The sequence below is a fragment of the Nipponia nippon genome, unplaced genomic scaffold (assembly GCF_047370975.1).
Source record: "Nipponia nippon isolate SJK-2023a ecotype South Korea unplaced genomic scaffold, ASM4737097v1 scaffold_44, whole genome shotgun sequence".
NCBI lineage: Eukaryota > Metazoa > Chordata > Aves > Pelecaniformes > Threskiornithidae > Nipponia > Nipponia nippon.
Genome location: NW_028262363.1, coordinates 1,256,463 through 1,269,847, shown reverse-complemented (window position 1 = coordinate 1,269,847; position 13,385 = coordinate 1,256,463). Strand labels below are relative to the sequence as shown.

The 13,385-nt window shown below is 45.8% G+C and overlaps 1 protein-coding gene and 2 pseudogenes across 1 annotated transcript; 1 reads left to right on the top strand and 2 right to left on the bottom strand.

Moving 5' to 3' along the window:
• Positions 1-1,797: 1,797 nt before the first annotated feature.
• On the bottom strand, positions 1,798-4,731 carry LOC148052818 (uncharacterized; annotated as a pseudogene).
• Positions 4,732-5,000: 269 nt separating this feature from the next.
• LOC148052817 (ubiquitin carboxyl-terminal hydrolase 42-like) lies at positions 5,001-8,276 on the bottom strand (annotated as a pseudogene).
• Positions 8,277-9,197: 921 nt separating this feature from the next.
• On the top strand, positions 9,198-10,722 carry LOC148052816 (uncharacterized). Its single transcript, XM_087778543.1, is given in 2 exon segments — positions 9,198-9,899; positions 9,901-10,722. Coding segments are annotated over 2 exon segments (1,524 nt in total).
• Positions 10,723-13,385: the final 2,663 nt, after the last annotated feature.

Here is a 13,385-nt window from a genome sequence, read left to right as displayed (position 1 = left end):
CTGCTTGTGTGGTTATTAACTGCCATTTTCACATCTTTTCAGAGAAGAGGCAGCTAGGTGCTAGTGTATAGTACTGACTGTTTTGCAGATCTATTGCTTCTCTTCTCTGTGTCCTGCTCTCTGTCCCTGCCTCTCCCTTTCTCTCTCCCCTTCCTTTTTCCTCTCATCCTTTTCCCTCCGTTCGGCTCCCTCACCCTGCCTGTGTCAGTCCATCCTTCTGTCCTTCCTGCTGCCCTGCTCTGCTCTCTCTGTCCCTCTGTCCTGCTGCTCATCGCCATGGTCCTGGCCGCCCCCTGCCCCCTTCCCCTCTGTCCCCTTCTCCCGGTCCCTGTGCCCGCTCCTCCCCAGGGGTTTCCCTTCTCTACTCCCTGCCCAGCTCCCCCTTGTTCCTGCCATCCCTCTGTCCTGCTCCCACCCCTCTCTGCCGCTCTGTCCCTTTCTCCTACTCCCTGCTACACCAGGGCTCTGGGACCTGGGCAGCCCCGGGGAGGCGGCCATGGAGCTTGCGGGGGGACCGGGCCCAGCTGGGGTGGAGGGATGCTGTCCCCACAGGGTCAGACAGCAGGGCAGGAGAGCCCTGCGCCACAAAGGGAGCCGTACTCCTGGGACACGGGGCTGCCAGGTGGCCATGTTGGTTCCCAGGGCACGCCGGGAGCTGTAGTCATGGGGCATGGGGCTGCTGGTCAGCCGTGTCGGTCTCGGGAATGGCAGGGATCAAGCGAGATGAAATGGCGTAGGATGGCTCTGCTGGGGACTCTGAAATGCCCTGAGTGCTGCAGGGGGATTTCTGATTTGCAGCGGCAAATCTAATCACTAAAGGACACCGCTCCTCCCTGAGTGGCATCTTTGCTGGCTCTCCATCACCCTGTCACTGGCTTTTTGGGGCCCTGGCTGGTGGGACCCATGGGGCACGTTACGAAAATTCCCTTCCCTAACTATTAGATCAACCAGTCTTTACAGTATGAAAGTGTATTAACTTTCTTTGTAGATATATGTATTGATGCGTTCATGTGATACACTGTCACGTGATGAGGTAGTGGAGGTTTACTGGAGATTTTGGTATTGTTCATGCTGAAGTAAAACAAACGAAAGGACAGCCCATCCCTGGAAAGAAGGACTTTGCTTCTGGGAAGCTTAGAGCTGTCCAGGAAGGATAAAGGACACCCCGGCTCAACCAAGGTAACGCCAGCATCCTAGCCCCTCTGGCACGTCTTTTAAACCCTCCGGGCGTCGTCGGGCATCATAGATCAGCAACCCTAGCAAGACTGACTCCAGGGATGTCTGGATCAGTAGGCAAGCAGCAAGAATGCTGCGAGACTAGAGTTGCTTTGCAACGTTTGACTATGATTAGTAATTGGTCGTGTGGGTGGGAGTGATGAGTCAAGTCGTCTGGTACCTGAACGATTGAAGGCTATAGGAACCCTGTGTAAAGGCACATTCGAGGTGCCGCAATGGGGCTGGGACACGGTCTCTCCCTGAGACCCACCCTGGTCCCTCCCCTGAAATTGTTGTGTCTGTGTGTGTCCCCCCGTATGCAAATAAAGGGTGCAGAGCAGGAGGGTGGGAGTGATGGGGGGTGAAAAGGGGCGTGGTCTCCAGCAGAGGGCTGTAAAGCAGCAGCGGGGACGGCATGACTGCAGCAGAGCCACGATCCTTTGACAATGTTTATTGTGGGACGAAGACATCCCAGCCCGATTATGCTATATAAATAACTTAGAAACAATGAAGAACAGGCAGACGTGAGAAACACCTGCAAAAGTATTAGGAAAAAATTGCTGATTATGCTGGAATCCTTGCTTACCTGTAGTCCTTCTCTCAATGTTGATCTTTGGACTTCTTTTTCTTCTTGACCTTCTCTACATTTTTTCATTCTTTGGTCACCTGTCTTTCGGCATTTCTTTTCTGTTTCACCTCCGCTTCCTTCTGTGTGGGTATGTTGTCTTTTTCCATTTCTTAGTTTGTCTTTTTCATTTTCTCGGGATGTATCCTCAAAACTGGAATGAGCTGACACAGGTGGAAGTGCGTGCCTTTCACGTGGCTGCTGAGGTATTGAACAATGATGTAACTTTGCTCGGTGGCTGCTAAAGTGATGTACATCTTCCTCTCCAGAGAGTGCGTTGTGAGGCCATCTGCTTTTGCAATGATAATCCGTATGGGACCTGTTGTTGTAAGCTTGACTCGATTTGTCAAAGTCTTTATCACAATGAGAGGACTTTCTCTCTCTGCCATCCCTCGTTCCAGGAGAGGAGTAATAATCATTGCAGTATCTGCCTTTTCCCCATCTCCGTGGTTCATCTTGATAGTATCTTTCTCTGCTCCACGTTCTCTCTCCTTTGGAATGATAATACCTACTCCTGTCTTGTGCTGTTCTTTCTCTGCTTTGGGGTCTATAATGAGAATATTTTCCTGAGCTTCTGACATTATTTGGACTGTTTCTTTCATGATGGAAAGCTCTACGCTTGCTTTCATTGCAATACTCCTGCTTAGGACGATGTTGCTTATTTGTTTCCACGCTGCGAGAGCACCTCCTCTTGTGGGAATGATCATCTGGTTTGCTTCTCCTTCTCCCTCTCTTCAGTGTCCGAGTTCTCTCTCTTCTTTTGGTAGTGCTCTTTGTCAGTTTTTTCAGAGTCCTATCTTTTTTCTGATCTTTTTTCCCTATGTTTATCTCCTTCACAGTTTTTATTACCCAGTCCCTCATTTTCTCTAGAAAATGCACTCTCCAAAACTTCATCCAGCGTTGTAATAGAAGAGTCATTAACAGGTGGGACCTCTACATAGTTATTAGAAATGTCCTTTGTATCTTGGCATTGGTCTGTAATAGCTAGAGCTGCAAGTTTTTTAGAAATCCATTCCATGTCAGACTTTATCGAGGAAGTTTGCCCTAATTTCTCTTTACTCTCAAGAGACTCCTTGATGTAGAAAGGATTTCCTTTTGAAGTTAGTTCAGGTTCTTTTGATCTGCTTGGTTTGCCTTTGTCTCTACGGTCTTCAGACTCACACTGCCCAAGGAATTCATCTTCAGCGTCCAAGGATTTTTTCCTGACCTTGGGCTGACCATTGATATTGGGATGTGCATTATCAGCTTTTGTTACAGTACTTTCAGCAACTTCTTCTTTGGCAGAAGTGGTTTCAGAACCTGACTGAGTAAAAAGATTCTCAACCTCACAACGAAAGTTGGAAGGAACCTTCTGGATTCTTTATAGGCAAACAGTGCTGCCATCACTACAGTTGCCATAAGAGCACCATTCTTAGAAGATTTCTGAGGTCCAGGGGCACTGCACAAAAGAAAACCATGTTTTTCACTTGAAAAAGTCCATCTAAGAGATGAATGTTAGGAGTAAAATCCCCCGAAGTAAAGAAATTGGTGGCTACTGGAAAACTCTGAAAGACATTCCCTTTAGAAACCTATTCTTACACCTTCCTCAGCTCCCAGAGAAGGTGTTGGTTTTTTTTTCCTCTTGATTCTGCAAGTATTGCATTAAAAAACCCACACCCAACACATCTCCCTCCACTTGCTGCTCTGAATCACATCACTAGCCAAAACCACTATACTTGCTCTCCCCCAGCTAGAAAGAAGTAAACACATGGATTTCCCTCTCTCTCCCAAATGGGAGAGCAGATGGTGGGAATTTACATTCACACATCCTAGGATGGAAAAAAAGGGAAAGAGGAATAGAAAAAGTATTCCAGCCAATGGAAAAAAATGGAAAAACATTCCACGAAGAAATGAAAGTTTTCCAGGAGGCATCCGCCTGTATTTAATATCAGAGTAAGATATGCTCAGTGCTGATGTTGGCAACACTAGATGGACAGTGTGGAATTCTCTGTACTGAAATCTTCCTATTAAATAGTATTAGTAGACAGGTAAAACAACGATAAATCTGTATGAAACCTTGTTTTAATCAGAGCGTACTCATTTTACCTTATTCCCTCTGATACGCTGTTCAACTGGCTGTGTGGAACAGATTCTACGATTGTTTCTTGAGGAACTGGCGACAAAGCTATTGGACCTACAATTAAAACATAAAAGTTAGCAGACAGAAAAAATACTGTCTTTAGTAGAAAACTGCTGTTTGCAAAATTTGTCCATTAGAAGTTAAACAAGATCACATTGAGTTATAGGCGCTATCCCCATTTCACACATCACCCCACTCCCCCCCGCCCCCCGACATACTTGATGAAACTAATGAAGTATTTATTATAACTTCTCTTAAGTTGACATGTTCTCATATGTCAGCTCAGCACTGCAAATTCTAATGGGATAATAGCACAAAGTGTTACGATGAAATCTGTGCTGCGTGTTTTCTCAGGGTTTCACATGAATTAGGAACATTCTAATGCTCCTGAATACCGAATACATCGTAGGTGAGAAATTGTAGATGGAACAAACCTAACTCACTGTTTCAAGCAATCCATTTGTTTTAGAAAAGAAAATCTCAGAAGGTTTAACAGGTTGGACTGGGCAAGTGGAATCATCAAGTTTCAGTCCATTTTCTTTAGATTCATTACCTAAACTAATACTTAACTTGTCTCAAGAGCGTAGTTCTCAGTGCTTTAGAAAGCTGAGTTGGAAGCATAACGTAACGAAGTAGCATGGCTGCACAATTTAGGATTAGCCACTGGAAATATATTCTGAACACATTTAGTATGTGTTATTACCTGATCTAAAAAAGTAATAAGCCTGCTGATTGAGAACTGTTTGGCTATCAGAAAGGTCTGCTGAGGCATCATTCATTCAATACCAAAGTCCGTTACCTGCCTGCAAATGAAGACAATGGCATCTTCAGATGAATTGCGTGTTTTCCAAATGACATCACGGATGGAACACTACAGAACAAAACATACCAAACCCAAGGTGTATTCTTACGGTCACGCAGGAACTTTATCATTATTAAAAAGGAAACAAGAAGCCATAGTTGTTATACTGACTTTTCCTAGCCTGTAGTTATTAGTCTATAGTTCTTGCCTGCCAGCGTTTACAACTTTTAAATGAGTATTCATCTTTGGGAAATCTCCCGTTCCAAGAGGATGAAGTTGCATGACAGCTGTAAATAGACCTTCTTGGTCTTTCCGCCTCTAAGATTTGCAAATCTTCTCAGTGATCTTGTGAGAACGTTGGGAGAACGATGCATCGTCTACCTCTTGGATGCAGGAACCATCTTTTTACACCTTAAAAACAAGCACAGACCAATGTTCGGACATGCCTTTTAACTTCTGGCCGTATGAAAATTTCAGTGTGCAACTTCACGCTTACAAAGGCTGACGAGCCCCCGTGTAGACAATATCAGGAATAAAAGTCTAATGTGAGCTAATGGCACAATTCTTAGCATATATTTCCAACTACTCAAACAGAAACACCAGGATTACTCTCTTAGAAGGAAATGTCTTATTTTCCAAGCTTTGAACGGTTTCAGTGTATGAGTTGTATAAACAAAAGTAAATGAAAGAACAACAGAGAGCTGTGTCTCATTATCTTATTGCTAAACAAAGTCAAAAGATAACTTATGCGCTAAGTCATGCAATACATTAAACACGTATCTTGTATTCAGATGCAGTTAGCAATGATCTTACTTGCTACGCTTACAGCTATTTTCACTGTCTAGTTGCTCCAGTTTCACAAATTGTTCTAGAGCTCTGGTGACAGACGTAACTGCCTGGATGAGTAAGAAAGTAGAGCACTAAGTCACTGGAGATGCAGAACTTCAAACATTTACGGGTAGTTTGCGAGAGAATCTTGCGAGTTCATACTTAAGTCACCTACTGTGAACCAGCAAACACTGTGAAGAAGGGCACAGAAACAAAGCACGCTGAGCATTTACCCCATTTGAAAATGATGCTACTTTGAAATAAATAAATTTTGCAATTCCCTTCAAATTCAAAGGAATATCGAGGACTGGCTCAGACGTATCCAAAACGACTTTGCAGTTCAAGCACTTGACTGGAATCAAAATACAAACGCTTAACAACATGTGAAGGAGACTAACTGTGCAAATTTCAATTATTAATATATAGTACTTTAGTTAAACTACAAACTCCTTTACTACAGACAGACAAAAAGACACAGGCCAGTCGAAAGGACAGTAAGATTTTTAAAAAGCGCCTCGGGATCTTAGGTATCCTCTAAATATTTGATGAGTAAGTGTGGTGGCTTGAGAAGGTCTGTCTAATCTGGACATAAATGATCATCAGCCCTCAGAAGATTTAAGGCACAGAGTTAACTCTTCAAAGAGTTTTTCTTTTTATGAAAGCCAAGGACATCATAGTTTTTAATTTATGATAGTAAATAAAGGAGTAAGAGGGACGAGAGAACATTTAAAAGTTAATTTGTTTACGCTTACTTGGTGCTTCCGTTCAAGCGAGCTTTCTGCTAAGCATCACCAGTGAAGCATAAGAATTCATGTGCATCCTCCTGACTGCCAAAACTGAAATGTTTTCTTATTCCTGATAAATTGGAAGGTTCTTATATTTATCTCAAATAAAAAGAAAACTCGTATTTCTAAAATCTCTCTCTTTAAAGTATCAAAATGACTTCTATGCATCAAGTAATTCTTTGGAAAATTGAAAAGTAGAAAAAATAAAAGCATCTGAAATGACTTACTTTTAAGGCCATTGATAACAGATGTCGGTGTGATGGCATTATTAGAGCAACACAGGACCTGGTTAATGTGCGTTTCCATCGCGCCCATCATACAGAAGCCTTCTTCAGGACCTGAAGAGTGAAAGAAGAAAGCATCCCAGTCTAGTCATACAGACATTGCTACAAAAAAACCTGAAAAAAGTAATAATCATCTTTAAGTTATAGATGCCCTGTCCACTCGCCATGGTACATTCTCTTCTCCTAAGGTGTCAATAGCCCAACAGTTTAGTGACATTTTATTACGCAGAACTGTATAGAATAAAAATGTTGATTAAGTCTGTATTAAAGTGCATTTCCCGATGAGAAATCTAAGTAACTATTGCAATGTCATTTATTTTTTGCGGGCTGACAGAAATGTGAACTCCACAGACTGCAGAATATATGAGGAAACAATGTTGACATTGATGATACAGCACTAAGAGAGAACGTGTGTTATTTTCATCACACTGCTATTAGGTGAGCTGCATGACACAGAGCTAAAATCCTCTGGGAGAAAGGAAAGATTAAAGTATTGCATGTATTAGTATTTCTGCCCTCCTTTTTTCAACAGGATTCTTAACTGAAATCAGTTTTATATACGGTAAGAAACACAGTTTAACTTTCTAGGAATAAATACTAAGATACCAGACTAGAAAGCATATAGGTGCCTTTGTGAAAATACACCTAGATGGATATGAAAAGAGGCTCCTAGGCTTAAATAAATTCCAGGATCATTAGAGGCCCCGAGAGGGCTCCGGGGACCCAGAATTGGGAGGAATCAGATGGATATTGCCATCTCGGCAATATTGAATCTCAGGGTATAGATGGGTGTTGGAGTACTAAACCGAATCATAAAGGTCAAGTTGTGAGGAAATAGAAGACAAGGAAATACCATTCCTAGTGGGCACAGGAGCCACTATGTCACTTTTGAGTTTCAAGCCTAAGGGGCAACCCTCAACCGATACCATATTGGTTCAAGGAGTCAGGGAGAAAAGGAGCAATCACTTGGCCAGGCAGTGCTGCTACACTGCTACAGATGGGTGGCCAGGGGGTGTGGGGAAGATTTGTGACCCCAGAAGAATCACCTGTGTGCTTGTTGGGAGGAGACTTGTTACAATCCCTAAATGCCCAGATCTGTCTGTCCCCAGAAGGGGCAGAACTTACAGTAGCAGGGGTCTGTCTCGCTGCCAAAAACTTGCCCAAATTTCCTGGGATTCCACCTGAACTTATTAAAGTACCTTCAAAATGGGGAGCGCCTCCAGAATGGATGTGGGTTTATTGAAATCGGCACAACCCGTCTCCATAGAAACAAAGAGAGGAAAGCCTGTAGCAGTCAAGCAGCATCAAATTCCCAGGGAAGCAGAAAACAGTATTCGGAAACAAATCGACCAATGTCTGAAAAACAGGGTTTTGGGATCATGCAATTCCCCGTATGTAAAGGACTGATAGAAAAATGTGGTTTTTGTCTCGACATTGCTGCTATAGCGCCATCCAGCATCGTGCTTCGAAAAGACCACCTTCTCCACAGCTTTGAGAAAAACAACCTCGTGCGCCTGCGCACAGACTAAAGGTGCAAAAATAGCTGAGGCGGGGATAAAAAGGCGCGAAAAGAGCAGAGGCGGGGACAGCACATCCGTGGCGAACCGCACGTACGCATTTTTGATCCACGAATGCGTGAGAGCCCCTATATAAGGAGCACACGTGCCCCTCGGCGGGGCGGCCGCGGCGCGCGAGACCACTCCTTCTGTTCCTGCACCCTCAAGGCCCCCCCGCCCCCCCACCCACCCACTTCGGTCCCTGACGAAGCCTGAGGCCACCGAAGACCCAGCAGAAGATCATTGGACTCAAAGTGGTGGTGATAAACCCCTCCTTCTCTTTCTCTCTCTCTCTCTCTCTCTCTCCCCCTATTCTTTTCCTCTCCTCCCTTGCCCTCCCTTCTTCCTCCGTTCTCTTCGCCCCTCAAATAAAAGTGAAAGGTTGTTTGACATCTGACCGATTCCAGCGTCTTAATCTCGTCCTTGGGATCGTATCGAGACCTCCCCTGACATTGGATTGGGACATTTAATTGGCGTCACGGACAGGATCCCTTGAGATGAGAGTGTCATACAACCTTATGGTGTGCTGAGCGATTGCGTGTGAACAAGACGCACAAATAAGTACGAAGCGAGTGCGGACTTCCGATCCACGGTTCTGCTCTCCCGCGAGGGAAGCAGCTGGAGACAAACGAAGCACAAGGAAGGAGTGGGTGTTGAGGCCTTTGCACTGGAGCGCACGTACTAGTTTGTGATTTGAGCTCCTGAGGGAGGATAGGGGAAACTTGAATTTTATGCTGTGACCCCCTCAGGATGATATCCCCTTTGTAGGCTCGCCTCTGTCTCATACTAGCTTATGGTCTGGCCTCCTGGGGGAGTATAGGGGAAGACTGAATTTTACGGTGTGACCCCCTCAGGACGATATCCCCTTTGTAGGCTTGTCTTTGTCTTGTAGTAGTGTGCGGATTGGCCTCCTGGGAGCGTATACGGGAAACTTGGTTTTTCTAAGGTTTGACCCTCCCGGGACGAACTCCCCTTTGTAGGACATGGCCGCCCAAAAGGCAGGTGATTTTTGTGAAGAGACGGAGAGATTATATGAGTTTTTAGAAACATACCGCTCTCGCCCCTCACCCCCAGGACAAGATTGGGCACGGGTCCACTGGTTCCAACTGCAAAGTGTTATGGACCGAATAGCGGTCTTGCATAAAGAAGCTAGAGTGAAGAAAGGGAAAGGGAAAGCCATCGTATGTGCTGTGTTAGGAGCGTGTCTGGCAGCAGCAGTGGAGGATAAGAAACGAGCGCCCTGTCCATCGGAGGCTCTGGCCGCTTTGTTGCAAGCAGTGATAACACCGCTGCGAGAGCAACTACTAGAGACCAAACGGGCACTAGAGGAGGAGAAGCGCCAGAATATGATTCTGAAGGAGGAGCTGAGGGTTCAGCTCCTGAGGGAGGCAGACACCCCCGCTGAGGCGGAGGTGATGCTGGAGGAGAAAGGGGTACGCCAAATTTACCCCCAGAAAGATCTAAAGCGATTAAGGGAGACTGTGGATAACGCCCCCCATATGTGCCCGCTGGTAAAGACAGAATACATATACGAGGATGATAGCGACAACCATCCCCAAGTTGTAACGAAAGAAATCCCTTTTACCACCACTGAATCGGCTAAGCTCCGAAAGGACTTTGCTAGAACAGCAAGGGAGTCCGAAACCGAATACGTCTGGAGGGTATCCCTGTCGGGGGGGGGCCGGGATCATGCTATCGGAAAAGGAAGCAGAGGGGTATTGGGGCCCCAGCATCTTCCTCACAACGGGAGATCGCCGAGCCCCATGGTCTCTGACCCAGAGGGCTGCATATTGGGCGGGGGGGCTGAACCCATTAGAGAGGGGGGATCCCCTAGCTCTAACTGGTTCGGTCAATCAGCTACTAGAAAATGTACAAAAGGTGGCATGCCTGCAAATGATGTACGACCGGGAACTTAAACCAAATCTAAGTTCTCCGATGTTGCTACCGGTAGACCCCGAGCAGCTGACGCCGCTAATAAGAGGACTCCCCGACTCGCTAAAACCTATCGGGATCCAGTTACAGGGGAGAATTCAAAATGTGCCTCGCGAGGAGCGAATCGCAGCTGCCCTGGAGGGAACGGTAACCCCCGAACAGCGGCAGTGGGGGAGGAAGGTGTGGACCTGGGGGGAGATAGCTCAGGAACTGATAAACTATGGGAGGAAATATGGGCCAGTAGGCAGGAGTTACCAACAGGTAGAAACCAGGGCCAAGCGGGCAGCGAGGCCGGCAAGTAAATCGCTGGCTTTTTCGGGGGGAAGCCCTGACCTAACAAAAAGGGAGAAACCCCCATTCCGACAAGGATTGTGGCAAATGGGACTGCAAAAAGGTGTACCCCGAGACCTAATGGATGGGCTCCCCACCAAAAAGTTAAAGCTCCTGGTGCGGAGGTGGTCCGAGCAAGGACCCCCTCCCAAACCGAACCCGCCTTCTGTGCCAGCATTGGACAGGGAGGAAGGGTTTAAGAAGGACAAAAAGAGTGGCGGGAAACTAAAACCTCCGCCCTTTTAGGGTGAGGAGGGAGGCGGAGGGTGGGTGTTTATCAGACAACTCACCTGCAATAATAAAGGAGACCTACTAAACCCCACCAACCGGGATGGGCTGAGCGGGTGGGGGAGGCAGTGGCCAATGTCAGTAATCGCTGGGGTACAAACGGGTGCCCAAAAATTGCAGCATTTTGTCCACAAGCCCCAACCATGATACCTGTCTCTCCAAACTCTAATTCCCCCAGTGCATCATCTTACTCCCCCGGCCAGCTGGTTCTGGTCAAGCTTCCCACCGTGGGAGCTGTGCCTCTCATATTAGATACCCCCCTACACAAATATGCAAGGAAAGCGAAAGATAGCAGTGGGAGAAGCCACAAAATCCACACCAAATGGATTATTCCCTCCTTCTAACCCAAGGAACGAGTTTGTTCCTATTTGTTTCTAAGGGCGGCGATATGACCACGATGCACCTGCTACTTTGGATCATTTTAACTCAGGGACACCAACCCATTACAATATTCCACTGTGTATATCAGTTTTTATAATTGGTGGTACATATGTGTGCATACATGTTTGTATTTCATTGCAGCTCTCTGAATAATTCAAGATGTAATATTTATGGCAAACAGGCTAAATCTTAGATGTTTCAATGCACTACAGTCTTTATGCAATAGTACAAAGACATCTAATTGTCTGGTGCATGTTTAAGCATATATATGTGTGTGTGCTCATTTCAGAAAAAATGCCCAATAACTTTCCAATGATGCCGATTTATGTTAGACATCTCAAGGATTTCAACCTATGATTTACTATATACATAATTCTTACTTTTTTGATCTCCCTCTATTTTCATCATTAAATAGTCCTGTATATGGGAAAACTTAATAGCCAAGTAACATGAAATGTTGTACTTGCTTAGAAAATGTGATTGTTTAGGTTTCTTTGCAAAAAGTAAATATTGCATGTTCACTACTCATGGGGCTTGGTATTGTACCGGACGAATAAGGGATGGGGCAACCACCTTTTTCAGCCCTCTGGGTGACAAAGACACAACTTATTTTCAGTTTCCACCGGGGAAAGATGGGCCATTCGCTTCAGGGAAATAAAGCCAAAAAGGGGCATTATTGGATCTGTGGGAATATGGCACAGAAATTCTTACCCGCGGGGCGGTCGGGAGTTTGTTATATAGGGATCATAAGGCCCCTATTTTTCCTCCTGCCAGAAACGGGTGGACCCCAACAAGGCGTAAAGGTGTACAATAACCTCGGGGATAGAAGTATTGTCCGTAAGACGCGGTCTACCAAGGTAAATTTAGGTGGGACACAAAAATGGGGAAATGACGAATGGCCCCCCGAGCGAATAATTGAACATTATGGGCCAGCAACCTGGAATCCTAACGAGCCCATTGCAGGGGCAAGAGAACCAATCTACAATCTAAATCGAATAATCAGGCTACAAGCGGCCCTAGAAATTATCACCAACAGGGCCGCTGATGCCATAGACCTATTAACTCGACGGTCTCAACGGGTGCGTGCGGCAATCCTTCAACACTGTATGGTTTGACATTGTTTGTTGGCCGAGGAGGGAGAGGTGTGTGGAAAATTAAATATCTCGAACTGCTATCTAGAAATGATGACGTGGGAGAAGTAGTTCTCCAATTGACCCAAGATGCCAGGAAAATAGCCCACGTCCCTGTTCAAACCTGGAGCGGTAGGAACGGCGATTTGTGGTCCTGGTTACCAGGGGCACCATGGGTCAAACAGTTAATATTGTATTTGCTATGTGCAACTGCCACCTTACTGTTCCTACCCTGTATAATTCCATGTTTTATTCAATTAATTCGACACATTGTGTCAAATATGCAATTTGTTCCTAGCGCTCCACCTGATGGTGTAACAAAAATCCATACCATCCATCAGCCACAACCAACCTCAGTACCCATCATTTAAACCTGTCCCCAGTTCCTCCTAAAGGAAGAAATTGCATATTGCCAGTTACTGTTAACCCCATTTCCAAAGTTTACCCGTCAAAATTGAAGAATTGTTAAAGTCGTTCGAGAACGAGCTTGCATTGAGCAATACCTCAGTTAATCTGTGTTAAGACATTCCTTCACCAGGCCTCCTGGCATTTTTGCCTGACCACCTCTGGCACCTCCAGTGTCACCAGGTGTTTGTGTTTGAACAACTCCCACCTGGCCTCTGCCCACAGTAATGAGCATGGGAGCTGAGACAAGGAACTCACATGCAGGAGCCTATTTTGTGCACATGTGTGAACTGAGGCAAGAAGAAACCCACCACCTGTGGGGTTGTGGCAGGCATGGGATAAAGTTTAGTCCCCTTCTAGCCCCAGGCCTACAAACCCAGAAGGAGATGCCTCGACTGACTCAGCTGAATCCCTTCCCTCAGCAGGGCTAAAGGAGATCATTCCCTGTCCCTCTCTGGGTGTCCTGTCTAATGATGGGAAAAGGAAATGTGATTTTCATGCGCAACTCTTTTTGCTGACAGGAGAAATGCCACTGCTGGGAGTAAGTGTCTCTCCCCAGCTAAGGGAGGGAACATGGAATCATAGAATCATAGAATGCTTTGGGATGGAAGGGACCTTTAAAGGTCATCTAGTTCACCCCCCCTGCAATGGGCAGGGACATCCACAACCAGATCAGGTTGCTCAGAGCCCCATCCAGCCTGGCCT